The sequence below is a fragment of the Gymnoscopelus microlampas genome (genome assembly GCF_963454915.1).
Source record: "Gymnoscopelus microlampas genome assembly, contig: SCAFFOLD_91, whole genome shotgun sequence".
In the NCBI taxonomy this organism is placed as follows: domain Eukaryota; kingdom Metazoa; phylum Chordata; class Actinopteri; order Myctophiformes; family Myctophidae; genus Gymnoscopelus; species Gymnoscopelus microlampas.
Genome location: NW_028155619.1, coordinates 56,256 through 82,673, shown reverse-complemented (window position 1 = coordinate 82,673; position 26,418 = coordinate 56,256). Strand labels below are relative to the sequence as shown.

Below are 26,418 nucleotides of genomic sequence, written 5' to 3'. Positions count from 1 at the left end.
AGCGAGCCAACCCCAACTCGGGACTCCTGAATCACTGCCCTCCACACTCTCCTATCTAGCAATCGAATTAAGGTCTTGATCCGAGCACGGAAGGGACATAGGGCCCTATCTTCCGCCCTGCGCTATCCCTTGGCACTACCCGCTACCCATTCATTATGTTATGTTGTCCCCAAACGGTATCTTACAGCCTCATGGCATTCTCCGCATGACATTCTCTATAAACAGTAACGTGTATGGTTTTATTGAGAGGCAATCAAAGGCTAGAGCTTATAGAAGCAAACGTCGGGTAATGTCCGACATTACATAAGCGCCTCAGTGCGGCTGCAGAGTTAAACGGCGCAACACTTCTGAATGAAGTGATTGTGAATGTGATTGTCATTACAATTTTACTGTTATCCACAAAAGTGTGACTGTTAATTCCTTGTGTCAATAAGTTGTGTTTGTATAAGCAACTGCCAGTTAAGCCTATCAAAGACAAATATAATGTTGTTTGATCTTTAATCTGCAACACAAAATAACATGGATGGCAGACCATTGTCTCAACCCTTCTCGGGTTGAGAAGAAAGCAACACACAAACACTTCCCTGCTCTGTGGAGTACTGTACTCACAGATAGTAAAGACAACTGCATTTGCCCCCACCCCCCTCTCTCTCTCGCTCGCTCGCTCGCTCGCTCGCACGCACGCACGCACGCACGCACGCACACACACACACACACACACACACACACCCTCTCACACCAACACTTTATGCTCTCAGATGTGTAGTGTCAAACTAAAAACAGAACAGTCAAAGAACATGTCATCTCACAGCGCTTAACGCTGTTCACCACAGTGAAGCAGAGAAAAAGGAGGAGGAGGAGAAGGAGGAGGGGTCCACCCAGCAGCCCGGGCTGAATGAAGGCATCTCCCAAGCCTTCAGGTGTCAGTGTTCCTCCTCCCTTCCATCCTTCCCTCCTTCCCTTCCTCCGTCCCTCCGCTGACACCTTTTATAAACAAGTTCCAAACGCCCCTGATCTAGTTTGACAAACTTTCTCCAAAGAGCATTTGAAGAGGTGATGAGAAAGTGACACCACCCCCCCACACATGTTTTGGGGCCCGCCGGTGGAATTTGTTCTCAACTTTCTCTTCCGCGCTTCAATCAGCGCCCCCTCCCCCCCCCCCCCCCCCCCTCATCTTTCTCTCTCTTTCCCTCTGATCTCCTATATATCTCTCTCTTTCTCTCACATGTCTTGTCTTTCTTGTGTGACAGCTCTGCTGTGGTCCTGTGGATTGCACAAGAAACGCTGGTAAATCAGACAACATGAGAGGCAGAGCAGAAACAGACGGAAGACGTCAAGTTCACATGGGCTTTGTTTCCCCTCCTTTATTTCTTTCTTTTTTTTAAAGAGGAAGGATATATAGCATGAAAGTGCATACTTGACATGTGATGAAGAAGAGATGCGTCTCCTTCAGTCGTATGTCTTTCTTTTATGCCCGTTCATGGCTCTGCTCTAGTGCCTTGAGAGGCCGTACGGAAAGGCTGAGCTGCGGGTACGAGCTATCTGTGGCGTCTTTAGCAAAGTGTGAGCAAAGACGTGCGTCACCAGAGTCTCCGCCATTTCAGCCTGATGATAAAGTACACGTATTTCTTCGGGACCAGTGTTTTCCAATGTAAAACTCCAGTCACTTCCTGACTTGCATACGTAATTGGTGACGTTTGTGAAATACGAGTCACTTAGGACCATGGCCAGACTGTGTCAGAAAATCCAGGCCAATCCGGCCTGGATTCCAGGCTAATAAAAGGGATCAGGACCGACAGATAACAGGGATCAACATACTATGGGCATATTGGTCGGATCGGTGGTGTGACATAGGTGTGAGGGCTGCGTATGGCGGCTCAAACCGCTAGTGCGTGAAATGTACCCTCGCATCATGAATGACACTGTCCCTTAATGACTCTGATGATTAGAACACAAACAAGACTATGCCTCAGGATGTTGTCAAACATTGCCACGGCAACGCAACGCACACCAACGCACCACGCTTGGAAATAAGTGATGCTGTGTGTCTCCCCGGCCCGCTCCGTGACTCACTAACACAACCAAAACATTGACTAAACTCCATGTGTATCAACATCAAAGTGGAGCCCATTCATCTTCCCTAGAAAGTAACCAAACCCTTGCATTGTGTTTTTCTTTTGCTCCAAGGAGAAATAAAAAGGCTGGGAGAGTGGGAAGTGTGGGTCGGTCCATACCAAGAAATATGACATTTGAAATTGAGTCTCTATATAGTTCATATGAAATAAATAACTGTCAATGCAACTGTGTGGGTTTTTGACCAACTTTAGACTTGATTTCCATACCTTAATAAACATTGTCATAAATACTATAATGCTTCCAGTTGCTAGTTTAAAGACTTCTTTCAATCATCCTGATAATGAAAAGAAATGAAACTAAACACCGCCTGTGTCCAACTGTCGCTAAGTCAATGTATTTAACACCAAGAGTGTGTGTGTGTGTGTGTGTGTGTGTGTGTGTGTGTGTGTGTGTGTGTGTGTGTGTGTGTGTGTGTGTGTGTGTGTGTGTGTGTGTGTGTGTGTGTGTGTGTGTGTGTGTGTGTGTGCGCACGCGTGCGCATGCGTGTGTGCTGAAGGATTTAGTTGAGCGTGTTAGTTGTAGGATTTTCATATTCTGTCTGTCCCTCATGATCAATAATGTGGTTGGAGGGGGTTCGTTTGTGCTCTTATCTGTTTCCGCAGGTGTGTGTGTGTGTGTGTGTGTGTGTGTGTGTGTGTGTGTGTGTGTGTGTGTGTGTGTGTGTGTGTGTGTGTGTGTGTGTGTGTGTGTGTGTGTGTGTGTGTGTGTGTGTGTGTGTGTGTGTGTGTGTGTGTGTGTGTGTGTGTGTGTGTGTGTGTGTGCGCACGCGTGCGCATGCGTGTGTGCTGAAGGATTTAGTTGAGCGTGTTAGTTGTAGGATTTTCATATTCTGTCTGTCCCTCATGATCAATAATGTGGTTGGAGGGGGTTCGTTTGTGCTCTTATCTGTTTCCGCAGGTGTGTGTGTGTGTGTGTGTGTGTGTGTGTGTGTGTGTGTGTGTGTGTGTGTGTGTGTGTGTGTGTGTTTTCACACTTGCACATGGAGCATGTATTGTGTGTGTGTGTGTGTGTGTGTGTGTGTGTGAGTATATGAATAGTTCAGGGTGTGCTGTTCCAACACGCAATGACAACAGTTGAACTTTTGATCCTCCCAAAATACCAGAGTGCACTTTGTTATCCATACACACACACACACACACACACACTGACTTTCGCACATGCTCGTGCATTGCGCACCACAGAGGCTTTCACTCTGTGTGAGCCTCTGCCGCAGACTGATAGGAGATTTCATCACAAACACATAAACAGACGTAAACAGACGCTGCGCTGTACGGCACATGTCTGCTTCACACGGCGCTTTGAAGCCCTGCGTCTGGATAAACACGCTTTATAATGATAATGAGCCTTGATTCATCAACACCACTGTCTATATGTGTCTTTGTCTGTCTGCCTTTGAGTTACTGTGTGTGTGTGTGTGTGTGTCTGTCTGTGTGTGCGTGTGCGTGTGCGTTCATGCATTATTGCGAGAACCAAAGTATTGTAGAATTTAGAGAAATGTACATTGTGAGGATTTTTCTGGTTCTCACGAAGAGGCATTGGTTCATCATGGTGAAGAACTGCTTTTTTAGATTTAGGATTGATTTATACTTATTTGTGCATAGGCCTGTCACAGTTATTACATGATCGCAATTATTTTGTCATAATCGTTTCCATGTTGAAAACATGTCATACATTGAAAACATGTCATACATTGAAAACATGTCATACATTGGTAAAAAGGGAAGGGACAGATGTATCACCGTGCCAAAAAACATGGCTCCCCATCCTTGATAAAAACCTCTGTAGCTCCGAAACTTTTTCCGGTGGGGAAAACGAGTCATTTTCGATGCGCGATCACTCCGTCATTGTGACTCGCGTGAGAGATGTTTGATTGATGATTTAGGGATTGGAATTAAGAGTTAAACATGATTTATGCTTTTTAGTTGCGTGCCAGTTCCCTGCACGAAACATAGCTGATCTACAAGCTCACAACGTGTCGCAGCGCGACACGTTGTGAGCTTGTAGATCTGCTATTTTTCGGCTTTCAGGTTTACGGTTTAAAATAGGCACAATGGATTAAATTGCTGTCCAAAAATGTTGATGTCCTCACAAGCATAGCAATAGTGTGTGTGTGTGTGTGTGTGTGTGTGTGTGTGTGTGTGTGTGTGTGTGTGTGTGTGTGTGTGTGTGTGTGTGTGTGTGTGTTTCCGCGCTTGCTTCTTTGCTGTGGTTTTCGATATCTCACATATCAAATGAAAACGGCCATGGATTTCTTCCTGGAATTAAATATTATTGCAACGTGTTGCTATGCAACAAATACTCATGCAGAGTATTTGGTTAATATCGCTGCTTGGCAACCAAATGTATTCCCCCCGTAAATCAAAACTAAAACACCTGAGGCTTACAGTTTTTTCCACAGCTCTGTGTCACACAGGGTTTTTCGCTTCTAAGTCTTTATTCATTTATTTTGTATAAATGTGACTTTCTTTTTGGTGTTGCTTGCCAGGTTGGCGTGAGGATCAAGCTGCTGGAGGCCAAACACCAGGAGGAGAAACTCAACATGCAACAGAGACACGACACAGATGTGCAGAACGTAAGAAACGAAAGGCCCAACAAACACAACACACAGTAGAGATCCAGTAGAACTAAATCAGTCATTGTATGCTTGGTTGCGCTTGGGGGTTACGCTCTGAAAATAGCAGATCTACAAGCTCACAACGCGTCGCGCTGCGACGCGTTGTGAGCTTGTAGATCGGCTATTTTCTAGCATGCAACCAAGTGTAAACTCAGCCATTACGACGCCATCAAGGCACCGCCAACACGCATTTTAGTCGACTAAATCAACTGTAGATTTAGTCGACTATAATCTTGATGATATTTAGTCGACTAAAACTAAAACATCTCAGATTACTAAAATATGACTAAAACACTAAATGGAATTTTATTCATAAGACTACTACTATCAAAATCACACACACACTTTTTATTATTATTATTCTCATGGATAAGATGCTTTATGTTCACTTTGGACTAGATTAAAATCGGTCAATAACACTGTTAACCCATTTAAAACACATCTGTGTGTCATTTTTAGATTTCTTTGGGCTATTCAAAAATACAAGCTGAGTGTAGAGCCATATGAAATCCGTGTTAACGGAATCGCGGACGGAATCGCGGAAATGACCAATAAAAATGGAATTGGAATAAAACACGGAATATTGCAGAATTTGGAAAAAAAAAAAAAATTGCGGTAAAATATTTTTTTTTACCGCGAATTTTTACAAATCCACGGGACACCACCATTTTGCATGGCCACATCCTACTTTATAAACAGTAAAATCCACGTAGAAATAGTCTTAGAAAGACGATAGAAACAATAATACATGCGCGACGCCATTTTGCGCATGCTCAGACCGAAGTCACCGAATTATTTTGGGAACATTTTTGCGTATAACACAACAAGGGCCATGTATGGACTGTTATATCTTGAACATTTATTCATTTCCACTTACCAGACACTTTTTTTTATGGTAAAAATGAGCATAAAAAGCAAAATACAGAATTCAGAAATATTAAAATGGAAAAAACAGAATTTGGGAAAAAATAAAACGGAATTGGGAAAAAAATAAAACGGATTTCATATGGCTCTAGCTGAGTGCCGCGCTATGAGCTTGTAGATCTGCTATTTTTGAAAATCGTGAAAATATGTGCTCATACAGTATCTTTGAATATATATATATATTTTTTCTAAAGCGAACATGTGTCAAATATTTAGTTCCAGGGTCCTCCAGAAGCAAAGATTTGAGTTAAAAATCCATTCCGCGCGGATAGCGATAGGCAATACACAAGACCACAAGTGCCGCGGATGCGACACATTTTTGAAAATACAGAATTTGTTTACATTTGACAGTTACAAATGTTTTTCACGCTTTTTCAAAAATAGCCAAAGTGTAAAATAAGGGGTATAGTCCACCGAAAGTCCATCCCACCCCACCTTTTGAGAGCCCGTGACGTCCCTGGTTCAGTGTCTTGCTCAAGGACACCTATTTATCCACTGTCTCAATCCCACTGCCGCGTTGTGTGAATTTTTGTAGATCTGCTTTTTTTTTCAGATGTGCGAGCATCTATAAAAAGCGGGCGTAGATTAGGCGTATAACCCGTCTCAAGGTGCCTATCAAGCGTTTCTTTTGAGTCCCAACCTGCTGGCTAATGAAAAGAAAAGAAACAGCCCCCACCCCACACCGCCACCCCCCCACACCACCCTCCTCCACATACAGTATAATCAGCTCTTCATCACACTCTCTCCTCAGATGGTCTTCAAAGCATCTCGGCGGGTCTGGTTGGTGAGGGGAGAGAAAAAAGAAAAAGAAAGGCAGTGAAGACGGTTTAATTTCTAGCGGGTGGGCTATCAGTTAGGCTTCAGATCAAGAGGCACCTGGGATCTGTCACGTCTCTCTCTCTCTCTCCGTTCCTTTTTCTACCCACACACACACAGAAGCTTTTAATAAAAGAGAAAAACACTCAAATTTTCTCTCTGTTTTAAACTGTCCGTCGTTCCTTTTTGTTTGACACGAGACAGGGTGACAGCTCTCTCTCTCTTTCTCTCTCTCTCTCTCGCTCTCTCTGTCTCTCTCTCTCTCTCTCTCTGCCTCTCTCTCTCTCTCTCTCTCTCTCTCTCTCTCTCTCTCTCTCTCTCTCTCTCTCGCTCTCTCTGTCTCTGTCTCTCTCTCTCTCTCTCTCTCTCTCTCTCTCTCTCTCTCTCTCTCTCTCTCTCTCTCGCTCTCTCTGTCTCTCTCTCTCTCTCTCTCTGCCTCTCTCTCTCTCTCTCTCTCTCTGCCTCTCTCTCTGTCTCTCTCTCTCTCTCTCTCTCTCTCTCTGCCTCTCTCTCTCTCTCTGCCTCTCTCTCTCTCTCTCTCTGCCTCTCTCTCTGCCTCTCTCTCTCTCTCTGTCTCTCTCTCTCTCTCTCCCTCTCTGTCTCTCTCTCTCTCTCTCTCTGCCTCTCTCTCTGTCTCTCTCTCTCTCTCTCTCTCTCTCTCTCTCTCTCTCTCTCTCTCTCTCTCTCTCTCTCTCTCTCTCTCTCGCTCTCTCTGTCTGTCTGTCTCTCTCTCTCTCTCTCTCTCTCTCTCTCTCTCTCTCTCTCTCTCTCTCTCTTTCTCTCTCTCTCTCTCTCTCTCTCCTCTCTCTCTCTCTCTCTCTCTCTCTCTCTCTCTCTCTCTCTCTCTCTCTCATCTCCTCTCTCTCTCTCTCTCTCTCTCTCTCTCTCTCTCTGTGTACTGGCCGTGTCATTGCAGGGAAATCACACTAATTGCACACAGATTGTGAGCCGTGTCTGATTCAATTTTCTGTTCATTTTGCCCAGCCCTCCCCCTATAATGTCTTCAAAGAGGACCCACGGGTGGGTTGGGGGGTATATAAATATATATAAATATATATATATATATATACTATAACGAGTGCCAGTGGAAGGTGTGCATGCAGGCAGGCCCTAGCTTTAATTAGCGCTCTTATGAATAATGTATACGCCTGTGTGCAAGGCTAGCGGTCTTTGTCTTTTCTGCCTAAAACGAAACGGGGCGGACCCCGGCATTGTTTACTAATAGCTTTGGATCAATAGTGTGTGTGTGTGTGTGTGTGTGTGTGTGTGTGTGTGTGTGTGTGTGTGTGTGTGTGTGTGTGTGTGTCTAATCACCTCAGGTGTTAAACTCGTTACAACAATGGAGTGCATAAACAATCAGTTGTTTTATTTCTCTCAAACACACACACACACACACACACACACACACACACACACACACACACACACACACACACACAGACACACACACACACACACACACACACACACAAAGGGACTTGGAGCTGTGTGAAATGCAATGCGACGTCAAACACCAACAGACGTTAGCTTTGCTTTAGCTGTAAGATGTGATTATATTATTTATAAGACAGTGAGACACTGTAGTCAAACTGTACAGTACATACAGTACATACTTGTGTAGCCTAGTGCAGTGTAGTGTACACTGAAAATACCACTACAGTACGTTTACCCAAGTACTGCTTTAAAGGGCAAGACCACTTTGGTAGAGGTTGGGGTTGTGTATTTACCTTGCCATGATGTACAGGGTACATGTAACTCCAAAGGTGGACAAGAAATCAAAAATAATTGCTCCATGGATTAGAAATTGATCATTCAAAATATGCTCCTCATTGACTTACATTGTATGGTAAAACAGCTCTCAAAGTCACTCTTTTAGCACGTAAACAAACGCAAACAAAGCTGATTCAGACAATGTAGAACATCACCAAACCCAGTACTGTTTTTTTTTTTATAAAAATGTTAACTTCCTGTTGTTTTTGCTATTTTCATTAAGAAGAAAACCCGGACTGGATCAGCGGATCCGGATCCGGATCTTCAAATAGTAAAATCAGCAGGAAGTTAACATTTTTATTAAAAAAACAAACAGTACTGGGTTTGGTGATGTTCTATATTGTCTGAATCAGCTTTATCCGTGTTCGTTTACGTGCTAAAAGAGTGACTTTGAGAGCTGTTTTACGGTACAATGTAAGTCAATGAGGAGCAAATTTAGAATTATCAATTGCTAATCAATGGAGCAATTATTTTTGATTTCTTGTCCACCTTTGGAGTTACATCATGGCAAGGTAAATACACAACCCAAACCTCTACCAAAGTGGTCTTACCCTTTAAGTGCAGTTCTCAGGTATTTTTTACGTTACTTGAGTATTTCCATTTTTCAATATTGTATACGTCTACTCAACTACTTAACTGCTTTTACTTGTGTAAAAGTTCTGCCTCCAGGAAAGTCCTCTTCCTCTAGGCACTTATTTAGTTTTAGGATCGCCAGCCAGCCATGTTCTGGGGTCTCCATGCATTAAAGGACGACTTCACCACTTTTCAACATATCTTCATATAATAGGGCCTCACTAATGCTCATGATAAAATGATAAAAAAAAAATCTAATCAGTCTGTGTCTCAGAGGAGGGCTGTAGACAGTTCAGAAACCCGTCTACCAGTGACATCATCGATAGGGAATCCAAGCTAATAGAGACTGCAGGCTTTCTATTCCTGGAAAGTTGCAATGCAATAATAGATCCCATTGTTCTCGCCTTAATAAAAATCTGAATAATTTTTTAAAAATATTTTTGGGGAAAAAAATCCTTCCTAACGATGATGTCATTGGTAGACGGGTTTCTGGACTGTCCACAGCCCTATGAGACACAGACCAAGTAGGGAAAAAAAGTATAATTTTTAGGGCTGGGACTAGATTAAAAAAATTAATCTAATTAATTAGAGGCTTTGTAATTAATTAATCGCAATTAATCGCATTTTAATCGCATATCAATATTTGACCTGAGAACAGTGAAAAGCAATTTTTTCAAATGGATTTTGGCATACGTCTTTAAGTACATGTACTCAAGAACTGTACTTAAGTACAATTTTGAGGTATTTGCACTTGACTCTAGAGTATTTCCAATTTCTAATACTTTTACTTCTACTCCAGTAACTCCACTATATCTCAGAGGCAAATATTGTACTTTTACTCCACTGCAATTATTTGAAAACTTGAAAAACAGTTACTAGTTACTTTGTAGATTTCGATTATTATTATAAAACATTACAGCCATGTGAAAATAGCAGATCTACAAGCGCAAGGCATTGTGAGCTTGTAGATCAGCAATTTTCCACCACTGGAGGCTGGTAGAGTGTTGTTACTGTTGTTTATAGTAGATTCATTAATTATTGTGAATTAAAATCGCGCGCATGTGATCCGCACCGCATCGTGGAACCCCCCCCCCACCAGCGCACCCCCCCCCCCCCCCCCCCCCCTAAACGGGACAAACGCGCGCGTAGGCGGGGGCTTCCATTACAGATTCTGACTTGCCCAGCCAACATTATCAAGCAGGCATCATGTTTTCATGCACTGTGCTGGCTGGCTGCAGTAGACTTTGTTGTTGTCTGTCATGCATGAGAAGTGAGAATTACCGTCTGTTGGTGCGCTGCTATAAACGGTCCGTCTGAAACTCGTCCTGTGAGAAACGTTCCGCGGTGCAAAAATAGGTGCGATTAAAATGCGTTAATTTTTTTAACGCGATAATTTTTCTGTAATTAATTGATCTAATTTAACGCGATAAAGTCCCGGCCCTAATAATTTTATCATGAGCATTAGTGCGGACCTATTATATGAAGATATGTTGAAAAGTGGTGAAGTCGTCCTTTAAGAGCAAAATGATGGAATAGGTGGCACCCCTAAAAAGCTGTCATTTTGTTTCCATCAGCTCCAAGTGCAATCTCTCTGGAACATGGATGTGATACTCCTGCTGTTGCCTTGTTCAGTGGGTCTAGCAAAAAAAAAAAAAAATGTTGCCTTTCTTTTTGGTTGCAACATGGCTAAAATTGGACATCCCTAAATGTTCTGTTAACTGTCTCCCGCCCTCCTCTCCCTCTCCCCTACTCCCATGGTTTGCTTTCATCTCCCCGTCTCCCTGGCTCTCAGCGTGACAGGATTATCAGCTGAGTGCACTTATGCCGCCAAAAGTGGCTGAAAAGCATCTCTTTTACAGGCATTTGGACTGCTTTGTAGAGGGTCTCACGCTTGTTCCTTTTTTTTTGTGTGTGCTGAAAGACCCATGGTACCAGCGCTACCGCCGTTTGTTTGTTGGTCTTGTCCTGTCATTTTTTCTTGCAAATCGGCTGTGTTGTTGTTAATACCATCCCCACAGCAGGATCATTTGGTTGCTTGAGTGTGTGTCCTCTGATGTGAGTACATGTGACATCTTAAGAGATCACTCACCACCACACACCAAATATACACCAGCCAGGAATAGAAGAATAAATGTAATGTCACTCACCTTGATGAGACAGCCAAGACCCAGCGCCATCAATCAAGTCTAGAGGCAGGCTCGTATCATACATCGGCTGTTTGTTAGTTGTTGTTGTTTTTTTTTTAACTTTTTGACAGCAGTTGGTAGTTATGCTGCATTAACCCATTGAGACCTGAAGCCGATTCTACATGTCTCCTAAATTTCAACAGTTTTCTGAAAAAACGTATGTTTCTATGTGGTGCTCAATCTTTTTCATGTCAAGGACCCCCAAAATTATATGTATTTGGCCGCGGACCCCCATCAAAATATGTTGTTCCAGGGACCCCCAGAAGCAAAGATTTGAGTTAAAAATGTTCGCTTTATTATTTTTCAAAAATAGCAGATCTACAAGCTCGTAGCGCGGCACTCTGTGCCGCGCTATGAGCTTGTAGATCTGCTATTTTTGAATAGCCCAAAGTGTAAAATAATGCTTTTAGCTCAAATCAAAAAATGACACAGTTCCAGGTCTTAATGGGTTAAAAAAAAAAGCCTCACAATTGTACTTAAGTACAGTACTTGAGTACATGTACTTAGCAACGTTCCACCACTGCCTTTTGACGTGCAAACACAGCTGAAGATAATAACATTAAACTGTGGTCGTCTGTTTCATTTATAAGGGCTTTGTGTGCCGGCATGAAGCTGTTAACTTGCACACAGGAGCTTTAATGAAACACATCCAGAATTAATGATATTAACCCTCAGCTGTGTATACGCGTCTAAATGTCTGCTGTTAAAAGGATCTACAGTACAATAAAGCTCCTTAAGGAGAGGCACACGGTTAGCGAGCCGCAAACCATGTTCAGTCTGTAAAATCCTCCCTCCTGCATTAACCCATTGAGTCCGGGAACGCATCTGTGTCATTTTTTTCCCTTTGGGTTATCCCTTAAAATAGCTATCCCAAAGAATAGCAGATATACAAGCTCGTACGAGTTTGTATATGTGCATTTTTTTTTTTTAATCTTGAAAGTTTGTGCAAATCTTTGAATATTATATACATTTTTAACTCAAATCTTTGCTTCTGAGGGATTCTACAAATGTCTTCTAAATCCTAACAGTTTTTTTTGCTACAATATCAGTGGCTCTCAAACTTTTTTCATGTCAAGGACCTTCAAAATTATACGTATTTTTCCCATCTGAAAATATTTTGTTCCAGGGACCCCCAGAAGCTAAAAAAAATCCCTTTAAAAAAAAATATATATATATATATATTCAAATGTTTGCACACATTTTCACGATTTTTCAAAAATAGCAGATCTACAAGCTCATAGCGCGGCACTCGGTGCCGCGCTATGAGCTTGTAGATCTGCTTTTTTGTACTAACCAAAGTATAAAATAATGGTTTAAGGAGGTTAGACAGTATGCGTTCTCCGTTTGAATGGGCTAAAAGTGAGAGCAGCCTGGCTGTCTTCATACTGTCTGTCTGGCACTCCATCTCTCCCTGGTGTCATCATGCAGCTTAATGGGCAGAGATGGAAGCAGTACCACCACCATGTAGAAATACATGGAAATGTCCTGTATTCACAACTTTTACTCCAGTGAAAAACACGTAAGAAAAGTATTGGCATCAACATATGCTCAAAGTACCAAAAGTAAAACTACTCGTTATGCAGAATGTCCCTGATTTCACACATTACAAATTAAATGTAAAAAAATGAAACAAGTTTTTATTTTATGTTATATTTTTTTGAAAACAGCCGATCTGGGCTCTCCCTAGGCTGGCAGAGGGAGTGTAGCGCCCATGATCACTTAAATAATTGGCACCGGGTGAAAAAGGGTTTCAAAATTGTGGGATAAAAAAAATAAAACAAAATAATATGTAGAGAAGGAATGAAGAGGTGTCTGTTGTTTCAATAGTAAAGCAGGTAAAAAAAGGCTAATGTCTAACTTGACTGAGTTTAACTTCACATGATAATCCTAGCATAAGTTTACTGGTGTAAAATATTGGGTGACTTATTTTATTTCTTTATACTTTTTTTCTGTGCAAGTTACATTTCATTTCAATTTAAAAGCTATCCAATATCAAAACAAACAAATATATACATGAAGTGCGTCGTGTAATGCAAGTTCAACATTCTCCCTCGTTTGATAGGTACTCAAGGACATATTCTTATCATAACATCTGTGTTATAGTTCTCTGTGGGAACACCACTCCCCCCCCACCTCCCCCACACCAGTTGTGTAAAGTACATTTACTCAAGTATTGTACTTAAGTCCAACTTTGAGGCACTTTTACTTTACTAGTTGTCTATAATTTTACTTCTACACCTCTACATCTCAGGGGCAAATATTGTATTCTTTTAATCCACTACAAGTAATGACAACTTTAGCTACTAGTTGCTTTTCAGATATAAAGTATTACATTATAAAACATACATTAACCACTTCAGCCCTATTTTATACATAGGCTATTTGAACATAGCCGATCTAAAAGCTCACAACGCGTCGCATCGCGACGCGTTGTGAGCTTGTACATCTGCTATTTTCAAACATTTTAGTACTTTTACTTTTGGTACTTTAATTACATTTTGATACCAATACTTTAGTACTTTTACTCAATACAGTATTGATACTTTTACTTAAGTAAAACATTTGAGTACTTTTTCCACCACTTCACCACACACACACACGCACACGCACAAACACACACGCACGCAAAGCTTCATTTTCTTCCTCCTAATATGGACTAAATAAATAAATCTCCTGTCATAGATTCTGGACAGAAAGAACGGCGAGATGGAGGAGCTGAAGGCCGTGCACCGAGCCAAGCAGCGAGACTCTGAGGAGAGCGTCCGCAAGCTGGAGAAGAAAGGTGAGAGAGAGAGGTTGGCGGGGGGGGGGACCGCCGAGGAGGGGTCCAGCTGGGATGTTTACAGTCAGGCATGTCTCAGGACACTCAGGATAAAAAAAAAGCGTGCTGGGATGCGTCTCCTCCACGCGGTGACCCCCGCGGGTGTAGCTCGATGCTCGGCAGCTGTGCTGTTCAGTCCCTGGAGGAGCCATCACACAACGCCTGGTTCATCCGTACGTCGGTACGCACTAGGCCTGACCTCGATTAGTCGAATAACCGACTAATCGATCGAGGGAATCTGATTCGACTGCCAATCCTTTAGTCGATTAATGCAACCAAAAAAATATATATATATACGTGACTCTACTGAGAGATTGGCAGTCGAATCAGACTGGCGACGCGTTTGTGAGCTTGTATTGTAGATCTGCTATATCCAAAATATTTTTTATACCGGTACGTACATATTGAACTTGTGAAATGGGACATTCTGCATAATGAGTACTTTTACTTTTGGTACTTTAAAGGGCAAGACCACTTTGGTAGAGGTTTGGGTTGTGTAGTTACCTTGACATGATATAACTCCAAAGGTGGACAAGAAATAAAAAATAATTGCTCCATTGATTAGAAATTGATCATTCCAAATTTGCTCCTCATTGACTTACATTGTACGGTAAAATAGCTCTCAAAGTCACTCTATAAGCACTTAAACAAACACAAACGAAGCTGATTCAGACAATATAGAACATCACCAAACCCAGTACTGTTTGTTTTTTTAATAAAAATGTTAACTTCCTGCTAATTTTACTATTTGAAGATCCGGATCCGGATCCGCGAATCCAGTCCTGGTTTTCTTCTTAATAAAAATAGCAAAATCAACAGGAAGTTGACATTTTTATTAAAAAAAAAAACAGTACTGGGTTTGGTGAGGTTCTATATTGTCTGAATCAGCTTTGTTTGGGTTCATTTATGTGCTAAAAGAGTGACTTTGAGAGCTGTTTTACTGTACAATGTAAGTCAATGAGGAGCATATTTTGAATTATCAATTTCTAATCAATGGAGCAATTATTTTTTATTTCTTGCCCACCTTTGGAGTTACATCATGGCAAGGTAACTACACAACCCAAACCTCTACCAAAGTGGTCTTACCCTTTAAGCACATGTTGATGCCGATACTTTTGCACTTTTACTCAAGTAAATGTTTTATACCAGACTTTTTACTTGTAACAGAGTGTTTCTACATTGCGGTATTGATACTTTTACTTAAAGGTAGGGGTAAGTGATATTTTTGGGTTAAAACAAAAGTTTTTTTTGTTAAAAGGTTAAAGCAATATATTGTGATAGCAATGATTGCTATAGAGTGTTTGTTCAGTAACAGGAGTCTCCATGTCTCTCTAGCTATTTTGACAAACATAAAATACATTTTCAGGTAGGTGACAACATCTCAACCAGTACCTATTTATCAGCTTAATTTTTATAGTGTTCCAGTTCCAATTTTGTCTGCTCACATATTTGTGTCATCACTTCCAATTTCACTTGTTTAATCTCTATCCTGACTGAGTTCTCTATCCTGATTGGATAAAATTGGTGTCCCGACCTGAAAATGCATTTTCTGTTTAATGAAGAGGTGGAGAGACATGGAGACTCTGTTACTGAACAAATACTCTATAGCAATGATTACTATTAGAATATAGAGCTATTTAACACTTATTTTAGCCAAAGAAAATCACTTACCCTACCTTAACCCAATAAGACCTGGAACCTATCTGTGTCACTTTAGATTTCTTGGGCTATTCAAAAATAGCAGATCTACAAGCTCGTAGCGCGGCACAGAGTGCCGCGATACGAGCTTGTAGATCTGCTATTTTTTGGGGAAATCTGTGCAAATCTAAATATTTCGTAGAATCGGAACCTCAGGTCTTATTTTGTTAAGTAAAAATATGTGAGTACTTCTTCCATCAGTGCATGTACATACTGTATATAGCCACTTGGCAAGGCCCTGACGTATTCTTTTGAGCGCATGTGTCTGTGTGTTCCCGCCCACAGTTCAAAGCGTGTTGCGGGAGTCCCAGGTCATCCGCGAGGGCAAAGAGAAGCAGATCGGCGAGCTGAGGAAGATGTCGGATCAAAGCGCCGACTCTTTGAAGAAGGAGTGGGAGAAGAAGGTACGGCATAACGGTATATATATAGTGGGTAGAAAGTTGAAGGCCATGCATATCTCAGATCAGCCCCCACGTATATACTGTAAGAAGCCCTGAAGCCTTTATAGTTATACTTAGTGTGCGTGCGGGTGGTGTCTCTCGCACATCGGAATTTTAGCAGATCTACAAGCTCTCGTAGCGGCGTTTGTCGCGTCCGTTTAGAGCTTGTAGATCAGCTTTTTTGTCCGGTTGCACGGCACCCACGCGGAAACTAAGTATAACTCAGGCTTTAGCCCATTAAGACCGGGAACGCATCTGTGTCACCACTTTAACCATTGTTTTATTCTTTGGATATTCAAAAATAGCAGATCTACAAGCTCGTAGTGCGGCACCGAGTGCCGCACTACGAGCTTGTAGATCTGCTATTTTTGGGGAAAATCGTGAACATTTGTGCAAATCTTTGAATATATATACTGTATATATATTTTAAGGCGAACATGTTTAACTCAAATCTTTGCTTCTGGGGGGTCCCTGGAACAACATATTTTGAGATGGGGGTCTACGGCCAAATACATATAATTTTTGGTGGTCCTTGAACTAAAAAAAAGTTTGAGAACGACCGATATTAGAGCAACATAACGTTTATTTTAATTTATTTACTGTTTAGACATTTGGAGAATCCCCCAGAAGCAAATATGTGAGTTAAAAATGTTCGCTTTAAAAAAACATATATATATATATTCAAAGATTTGAACACATTTTCAGGATTTTTCAAAACATAGCAGATCTACAAGCTTGTATATCTGCTGTTTTTGAATAGCCAAATAAATGTTAAAATGACACAGATGCGTTCCCGGTCTTCGTGGGTTAAGTCAGAGGAAGAGCCTTTGATAGCATGAGACTGGCAGCCTCTGCTTCAAGCAGCCAGGCTTTGCTACTGTAGTGTTGGGGGAGAGGAGAGGAGAGGAGGGGAAGGGGGGGGCATCTTTATTCTTTCATGCCTCAGCCAACTTAGTGTGGGTTTTTTTGGTGCTGAAAAATTAATGCCCTGTGCCCTGGGAAAAGTGTGTTTTCAATCCCGCTAATGCTAGCTAACTGAGCCGTCAGCAGCGCTCAGTAAGATCCTAATGAAATCTCCACTCATCTTTTCAGGGTCACTTATAGTTATATCACATGATGAGAAAAACTTGAGACATTCGTTTTTTTTCCTCATATGTAATGCAAATGATCTTTGTTTTATTTTATTCACTGGCACTTTTTGGATGAGGTTTATCTTTGATTGATTTTTTATTGATTGAATACTATCAAGTTAGTATCAAGTTTGAAAACAGTAGGCCAACAGTTAAAGCTCTACTAAAAGGATAACACGAAAAGCCATGTGGGCTTGTTCCCATTGCGGTCCATTGTACTCAATTAATCATCAAGACATACGATACATACAATGCTTAACATATCAGCAACAACACTAAAGCAGGGGCAGAGGATGCCATTCCTATCGGGCTCCTTCCGTGGAGCTTGCCGATGGAGTGAGTTGTTTGACTCTCTGGGGGCAAGTTAGTACGGGATAAACACACGTGAATGAGCAGGCGCTCGACAAACAGTATCTTAAAGGTTTCATGACATCAAATTTCTATTTTTTTTGGTATGTTTTATGTCCTCAATTACACCCAAAAAACGTAACTTTGGACATTCAGTGGATTTTCTATGGTCTGGGGTTTTCTGAATAATTAGGCTCAGAAAAGTGCTGTGATTGGCCTGTGGACTTTGACGTCACAGTCCATTAATCTCCTCCTCCTCCTCCTCCCCTGTAGGTTCACACTGCCGTGTCAGAGATGGAACAGGAGAAGTTTGAGCTGCAGAAGAAACACACAGAGAACATCCAGTCTCTGCTGGAGGACACCAACCTCAGGCTGGCCAAGATGGAGGCCGAGTACAACACCCAGACACAGGCTTCTGTGAGTCTTAAATACAGTACAACACCCAGACACAGGCTTCTGTGAGTCTAAAATACAGTACAACACCCAGACACAGGCTTCTGTGAGTCTTAAATACAGTACAACACCTATCAGACCAGTGTTGATTTTGACAGCAAATTTTGATTTAGTTTTAGTCATAGTCTTTTGAATAGAATTCCATTTAGTTTTAGTCATATTTTAGTCATCTGAAATGTTTTCGTTTTTCTCTAGTTTTAGTCGACTAAATATCATAAGATTATAGTCGTCTAAATCTACAGTTGATTTAGTAGACTAAAATGTATTTGCGGTGCCTTGATGGCGTCGTAATGACTGATTTTACACTTGTTTGCATGCTGAAAAAAAGCTGATCTACAACGTGTCGCGCAACGTGTTGCGCTATTTTCAGAGCGCAACACCTGAGCGCAACCAAACATAAAATGCCTTGTCGTTTAGTTCTACTGGATCTCTTCTCCACTAGTCCCTCACTAACATTTTAGTCTAGCTTTTATTTGTTGACGAAATTTCGTCATGGTTTTAGTCAACAAAATGAACACAGTGGGCACTGACTCAATCTGAGCTCTATAGTACAGCACAGCACAGCACAGCACAGCACAGCATAGTACAGTATAGAACAGAACAGTACAGTGCAGTACAGGAGGTGTGTTATCTTTAGTTTGCTTCAGTTCTGCAATATAATGAAGAAAGAGATTCATTGAGAAACACATCTGTCTTTCTCCCACATATACAGTATGGTCCTGTACGCCAAGAAATACATGATACCCTTCTAAACTACTCCACAAGACCAGTGTGTCTTCTGTAACAACTGTCAAATCAGTTCACTTTAAACTTCCTTTTTAACTCACAGCTTTAAATTGGCGTCAGATGGCACCGGCAACCCTTTGCGGCTCCGACACTCAGTGTAGTTCACAGACAGGTCACATACTAGAAACACTAGGCTGAGATTGTCTCTCTTATCTCTTTCCTCTCCATGTATATAACTATGTACGTTTAGTCTGTATGATGAATGCATTACACACGCACACACACACACACACACACACACACACACACACACACACACACACACACACACACACACACACACACGTCACACACACACACACACACACACACACACACACACACACACACACACACACACACACACACACACACACACACACACACACACACACACACACACACACACACACACACACACACACACACACACAGTTTAACAATGTATTTATGTCCACACACAGGGAAAGCATACAGGGACACAAATATTTTAGGTGCAGCTAGAGGTTACATTCACAAACTCATGGATATAGGTCCTCATGATACAACACGTGTGAAACTCAGCACTCCATGGCAGTGGTTCTCAAACTTTTTCATGTCAAGGACCCCCAAATTGACACTTATTAGCCCGCGGACCCCCAAAACCCCCCAAAACCCAAAAGTTATGCCAGGGACCCCCATAAGAGAAGTTTTTTACGGCTCTAGCAGTGATTCTCAACCATTTTAATTTCAAGGACCCCCAGTTTTACATGCATTAGGGCTACGGACCCCCATTTAATGGCATTTCTATCACTTGCACCGCAATTTATATTGTAAAATCTATGTCAATTTAACTCTGAGAGTGTACAAATGGAACCCATTTGGTTCTGCCATACATGGCAGCAGAGAGACAGCACAATACTTGTGCCAGCCTTTCTGCCTCGTCTTTGGGCATACCAAGTTGTGGAAACCCTCCAACAACCAAGTCCGTGGGTACAGTATGTCCTAGGCTGGATCACCAGGGGAAACAAAGTAGTTCTTAGTCTTGCACTGCTGCTTGGTGCTAAAGCGCTCTCTGTAGTTGTTCTCATGGGCCTGGAAGTTCCACCTGAACGTCAGGTAGCATCGGCTGTTGGTAGATTCCACCGGTAAGTCGTGCCTTCTTGCATGTAAGCTACATTGTCCACAGAAGTTGCAAATGCATCCACTGCACCTACTACTTTGACGATGGTAGTTACAACGGGGCAGTTTAACATCATGCCCAGGACACACACACACACACACACGCACGCGCGCACACACACACACACACACACACACACACACACACACACACACACACACACACACACACACACACACACACACACACACACACACACACACACACACACACACACACACACACACACACACACCGACACACACCGACACAATGTACTATTTATTTGATCCTTTGTCGCATCGTGACAAGAGTTTGTAGACCTGCTATTTTCACAACTTTTGAGAATTTCAGAACATTTCTGAACATTTTAAAATAGGCCAAAATAGGGACATCAGATTGGACGTGGTTAAGGTTGTAGATGGGATGCAAGCATTTTAATTAGCAAGGATTAACCACACTAGGGGCCTAATCGGATGCATCCATATTCTAGGTGTGTCATAATAGGCGAACATCTGGCGAAAATTGCAGATCTACACAAGCTCACCATGCTTTGCGTTGCAATGTGTTGTTGTACACTGTAATAGATTGGCTATTATATGCCTAGGCATTAGTGAAGAGGGAAACATGGAGGGGGCCAAGTATAGAGCTGTGAGGGACACCGGTCAACGGAGTGCATAGGGTTAAAGTGGTTAATGAATACAGCAATTTTAGCAACATTAGCGTTTGGCGGTTGTCACTGGTAGCACGCACACACACGCACACGCACACGCACACACACACACACACACACACACACACACACACACACACACACACACACACACACACACACACACACACACACACACACACACACTGCTTCTTGCCTCGGTCTGTCAGCAGGCTCACATTTAAGAGGCATCAAATGTAGGACAGTACGGGACCCTTATAGTCAGGCCCTCTTATAATTAAGGACAGGTGAGGAGAGGCCCCCCGAGGATGAAAAGATCTCTCTATGATCACTGGAAATTACACACACACACACACACACACACACACACACACACACACACACACACACACACACACACACACACACACACACACACACACACACACACACACACACACACACACACACTGTGAACAGTCACCTGAGGTGAGTTATTGCAGCACCTCCTGTAGTGTTTGATGTCTCAGTAATGAAACGTCAGGTTCCATATTAGAACTCGACCCATGACACATTGTTTTGCCGATCCCCATATTTTGAAGAGGTCCTAGACCAGTGCTTCTCAAACCTTCATGTCTAGGACCCCCAAATCTATATTTTGCCGAAGATCCATGTCTGATACGAGTTTGTGCCAGGGAGTAGGACTTGACAAATGTGCTAAGATCAGAAACATTGTATGTTGTGTTGATTTCGTTGACTAAAACTATGACAATTTTTTTTCGGAGACTATCTTTTTTCACTGACAAAAACTAAACTAAAATTGAAATGAAAATTAAGCTACGATATGACTAAAACTAAAACTAAATGTATTGACAATGTCGTCAACAAATAAAAACTAGACTAAAATGTTAGTGAGGGATCTAGTGGAGAAGAGATCCAGTAGAAATAAAAGACAAGTCATTTAATGTTTGGTTGTGCTGGGGTGTTGCGCTCTGAAAATAGCAGATCTACAAGCTCACAACGCGTCGCGCTGCAACGCGTTGTGAGCTTGTAGATCTGCTATTTTCAGCATGCAACCAAGTGTACAATCAGCCATTACGACGCCATCAAGGCGTCAACTAAACCTAGACTAACAGTAAAACATTTCAGATGACTAAAATATTCTAAAGAGGAATTGATTCAAAAGACTATGACTAAAACTGAATAAAAATGTGCGGTCAAAATCAACACTTTGAATCTGGCATAAGGAACCAATATAAACGGTAAATCTTTTCATACGGAATGGCTTCATGAGCTGTGTGCTGCATTAAACCATTTTCCACACATCATCTAGTGGTAGTACATCAATGAGAAGTGAACAGGCACTGGTCCTGTCGTGATTCATTGCACACAATAAACGCTAATGGAAATCTTGAAATCGTGTGCTGTTCATCCAAAGTGTCTGTCGGCGCTGTCACTATGAACATGATGTGTCATGTTTAGACACAACTTGAGGAACTATGTATAAGGTCAGTGCCAGCTTGATCGTGTGGTCGATTATAGTGGACTTATTATATGCAAACCTGCCACAGTATAGGAAGAGCAGTTGCGGTTACATAAACTTAACCATGTGCATGCACGGTATACAGTATGCACAGGCGTCTGATGCACTCCAGAACTTAACAATTATCGTTCCCTTTTTAACTCATTCATTGCCTGAATTATTTATGGCCGTGTTTGCCCACTGCCAAGATTTTTCATTGAAAAAAAAAAAGTACTCAGGAGCCGAGATACAGCATTTTTAAGTTTCAAGTTAACAAGGAAGTGGATGGGAGTCTAGATCTTCGAAAAATCATATCTCATATATTTCTCATATATTTTTTTATATCTATCATATTAAAAAAAAGTCGTTTTAGTCGTTCTAGGCAGGCGTGGCTTATGGGACAGAAGTCGTTTTTGTCGTTCTAGGCAGGGAATGAGTTAAGAGAGTCGTCTGAATGGGCACCTTGTGATGGGAGGGACACTGTAAAATGCATTGCATTGCACTTGGACTCGAGTGGTCTTGGTGGAGGAAGAGTCCCGAGTCCCCTGTAGTAGACCGGACTCGAGTCCCTGTAGTAGACCGGACTCGAGTCCTACAACCCTCCTAGGATCACAGGTAAACCGAGAACCTATAGCATCAGCCTAAACAACATGCTATCAAAATTACATATTAGCCTTAACATGACTAAGCAACAAGCTCACACCGTGTCGCAACATGACACGTGAGCAGCATGTAGATCTGCTACTTTTGAAAGGTTTTCAAAATGTTCGCCTAGTAATAACATACTGACATTTGGCTTCGTATTCGTCGATATATCTGTCTGGCCCTATTCCATATTAGTCTGTATATCAGTCTGTTTTCTTTTTGTAGTGACTTACAAAAAGGACAGCAGATCGACATTCTTTATGATGACTTATTTATCTGTGCTCGTTTAGTAGTCAGCCATGACTTGGAGCGTGTTGCTTCATAATCGGCGATTAGCCTGCCCTTACATGTGCCTAGCGGGCCACATCAAGGGGTTAGCGGCGGTGCCAGTAGCAGTTCAGACGCAGGACGTGATGTGAAAAGTTCACCGGGTTCACACACACATACACATGAACACACACGCACACGCACACACGAACAGCATCACACACCTCCAGCCAACTCTCCAGATCACAGTCAGACAAGATTGATGAGCACAAGTGAGTCAAATGAAGCAGAACGGATCTGGTTTGATGGGAGGGTGAAATGTAATGTAAGACACGGAGGTGGAGGAGGCTTGGGTTGTCTTGTTGTTTTTGTTGCTTCTATCAACTCCAGGTTCTATCCACTCCAGCCCAGACCTGTGGTTTCACTAGAGGTGTACAGCAGGGCTCCATTTTGGTTTCATTTGTACACTCTCAGACTTACAGTAACACTGTGGATTTGTCAGTGTATTCATTGAATACTGTATTAGTCAAAAAGATATAAACAGCACAGCGGTATACGAACATTTTGAAGCTAAAAGGATAGGACAAAAAAAGCGTAGCGGTCCAGTCACCTATAGGCTCAATGTAGCCTGACAGCGCGTCGCGGGTTCGAGTACCAAGCCCGACGGCCTTTGCTGCATGTCACTCCCCATTTCATGTCAGCCTACTGTCCTATCCATAAACGCTCCGTAAATAAATCTAGGGAAAAGAAAGAAAAACAGTCGTGGGGACTTGTTTCCATCATGGTCCTACAGTATGCATTGGCATCCCAGAGATAAAGACGGTATTAAATGTCATGGGGGTCCGGGTGGGGCCTGATAATTACTAGCAGGGTTCATGACATTAAAAAAAAACGATTTAGTGGCTCACTCGGTCTTTACTCTCCACAGACTCTCTACGACTAGAACAGGCAGTTAGGCGGACACACTCCACTGTCACACAGCGTGTCCAGGTGTACGTCCCCCCAAGCCCCACCCGGCACCCGCCCCCCTCCCCGTCCCCCCATCCCTCTCATCCCCTGCCAGGCTGCTAAGTGTCAGCACGCGTCCCGGCACAACGCACACACACACACACACACACACACACACACACACACACACACACACACACACACACACACACACACACACACACACACGGGGGGCCCCTTGTTCCTGTCTCTCTGAAAGCACTCACTCCGAGACAAAGGGCCCCCTCTTCTTCTTCTTCTTCTTCTCACTGGCTCTGGCTGTGACAGAGAGCCCCCCCCTCCTCCCCCCCACCCTTTTTCTTTTCCAAACACACCCTCTCCATACTCCCCCCCCACCCCCACCCACCACCCTTCTCCTCCTGTCATCGCCAGGATCTGTCATCGGCTACATAGACTAGCACGCTCCATCTTTAATCAGTGGCCTGTCATCGCTTATATCAGCCTGCTGATGCTGCATTCCATAGTGTCATAACGCACACACACACACACACACACACACACACACACACACACACACACACACACACACACACACACACACACACACACACACACACACACACACACACACACACACACACACACGTTTGTATTACTATACTTGTGAGGAGATCAACACTTTAGGACAGCCATTTTATGAATGCCATTTTAAAAAATATATATATTTTTAACCGTAAGGCTAAGGCCGAAAAACAGCAGATCTACAAGCCCACAACGCGTCGCGCTGCGACGCGTTGTGGGCTTATAGATCGGCTGTTTTTCGGTGCATGACACTGGCGCGCAACTAAGTATAAAATCATGTTTAACTCTAAATCCAATCCCTAAACCCAACCTCTAAATGTTTAATCCTAACCTGAATGTTTTTCTAATTGTAAACGTATCTCTAAAAATGTTTTTTTTTTAACTATAAAACAACCATTTGTCTTGTGAGGACCAGGAAAACGCTCCTCACAAGTCACAATGTATATTTCTTCAAATTCTACTATACTTGGTCCTCGCAAGTATAGTAATACAAACACACACATACACACACACACACACACACACACACACACACACACACATACACACACACACACACACACACACACACACACGCATACACCACTCATGCAAGGGGGACAGTATGGCTAAGTAGAGACATCTCGGGTCAGAAGGATACCGCCGGAAGTTCGGGGTCTCTCTGGCAGCAGCTGTCCTTTGATCGTCGCCTTATTGAAAGTCAGGAACCCCCTGATTGACCGTTTGACATTTAGTGAATTCAATAAGGCCATTGAAGAGCCTCTCTCTCTCCACTAAGCTCTGCAGCATAAGGCTCTCTTTTTAGTGTAAACTCCTCTAGCAGCTTAACCCTTTAAGACCGGGGGACGCATCTGTGTAACCACTTTATCCATATTTTATACTTTTGGCTATTCAAAAATAGCAGATCTACAAGCTCATAGCGCGGCACCGAGTGCCGCGCTATGAGCTTGTATATCTGCTATTTTATTTTTAAATCATGAAAATGTGTCCAACTCTTTGAATATATATATATTTTTAAAGCGAACATTTGTAACTCAAATCTTAGCTGCTGGGGGATTCTACAAATGCCTTCTAAATCCTAACAGTTTAAAAAAAAAAAAAACGTTTGTTGCTATAATATCAGTGGTTCCCAAACCTTTTCATGTCAAGGACCCCCATCTCAAAATATATTGTTCCTGGGACCCCCCAGAAGCAAAGATTTGAGTTAAAAATGTTTCCTTTAAAAACAATACATACATTCAAAGATTTGCACACATTTTCACGATTTAAAAAAAAATCGTGAAAATCTACAAGTTCGCTACAAACTTGTAGATCTGCTATTTTTGAATAGCCCAAAGTATAAAATAATGGTTAAAGTGGTCACACAGATGCGTTCCCGGTCTGAATGCGTTAACACTCTCATTGTTATTTAGTTTCTCTGAAGCTGCTCTTGTCGACATCATTCTCTCCATAACAAGCCCGACTGGGTAAAAACAGGACTAAATGGCCTGCTTTTCTGTAACGCCCTTTATTCGAAGCACTTCACAATGTGCAGCGCTGCGTTCGCCCCTTGTGCACATTTGCAGGAAACGCCAGGCACCAACCTGATCATGGAGAGCAGCTATAGCGCTTCAGTTTCTTGCTCACGGATCCTTGGTTTCTGCTTGTTTTACTTGTGGCTGTTGCATCCACGGCCATGCAAAAGATACAGGAGCAGCAGTGTTGATTTTGACAACAAATCTTGATTTAGTTTTAGTCATAGTCTTTTGAATAAAATCCCATTTAGTTTTAGTCATATTTTAGTCAACTGAAATGCTTTAGTTTCAGTCAAGTTGGGTCGACTAAATATCATAAGATTATAGTCGACTAAATCTACAGTTGATTTAGTCGACTAAAATATATGTTGGCGGTGCCTTGATGGCGTCATAATGGCTGATTTTACATTTGGTTGCATGCTGAAAATAGCAGATCTACAAGCTCACAATGTGTCACAGTGTGGTGCGTTGTG

The 26,418-nt window shown here is 42.3% G+C and overlaps 1 protein-coding gene across 1 annotated transcript in view; it reads left to right on the top strand.

Moving 5' to 3' along the window:
- Positions 1 to 26,418, top strand: part of LOC311041362 (centrosomal protein of 112 kDa-like) — a gene marked incomplete at both ends in the record, with an annotated part of 91,953 nt that overhangs the window by 12,454 nt on the left and 53,081 nt on the right. Inside the window, 4 exons of the mRNA XM_084086275.1 lie at positions 4,622 to 4,708; positions 13,702 to 13,801; positions 15,824 to 15,942; positions 17,730 to 17,873. Of these exons, the coding sequence (XP_083942401.1) occupies positions 4,622 to 4,708; positions 13,702 to 13,801; positions 15,824 to 15,942; positions 17,730 to 17,873 (450 nt within the window). The remainder of the gene's footprint in view (positions 1 to 4,621; positions 4,709 to 13,701; positions 13,802 to 15,823; positions 15,943 to 17,729; positions 17,874 to 26,418) is intronic.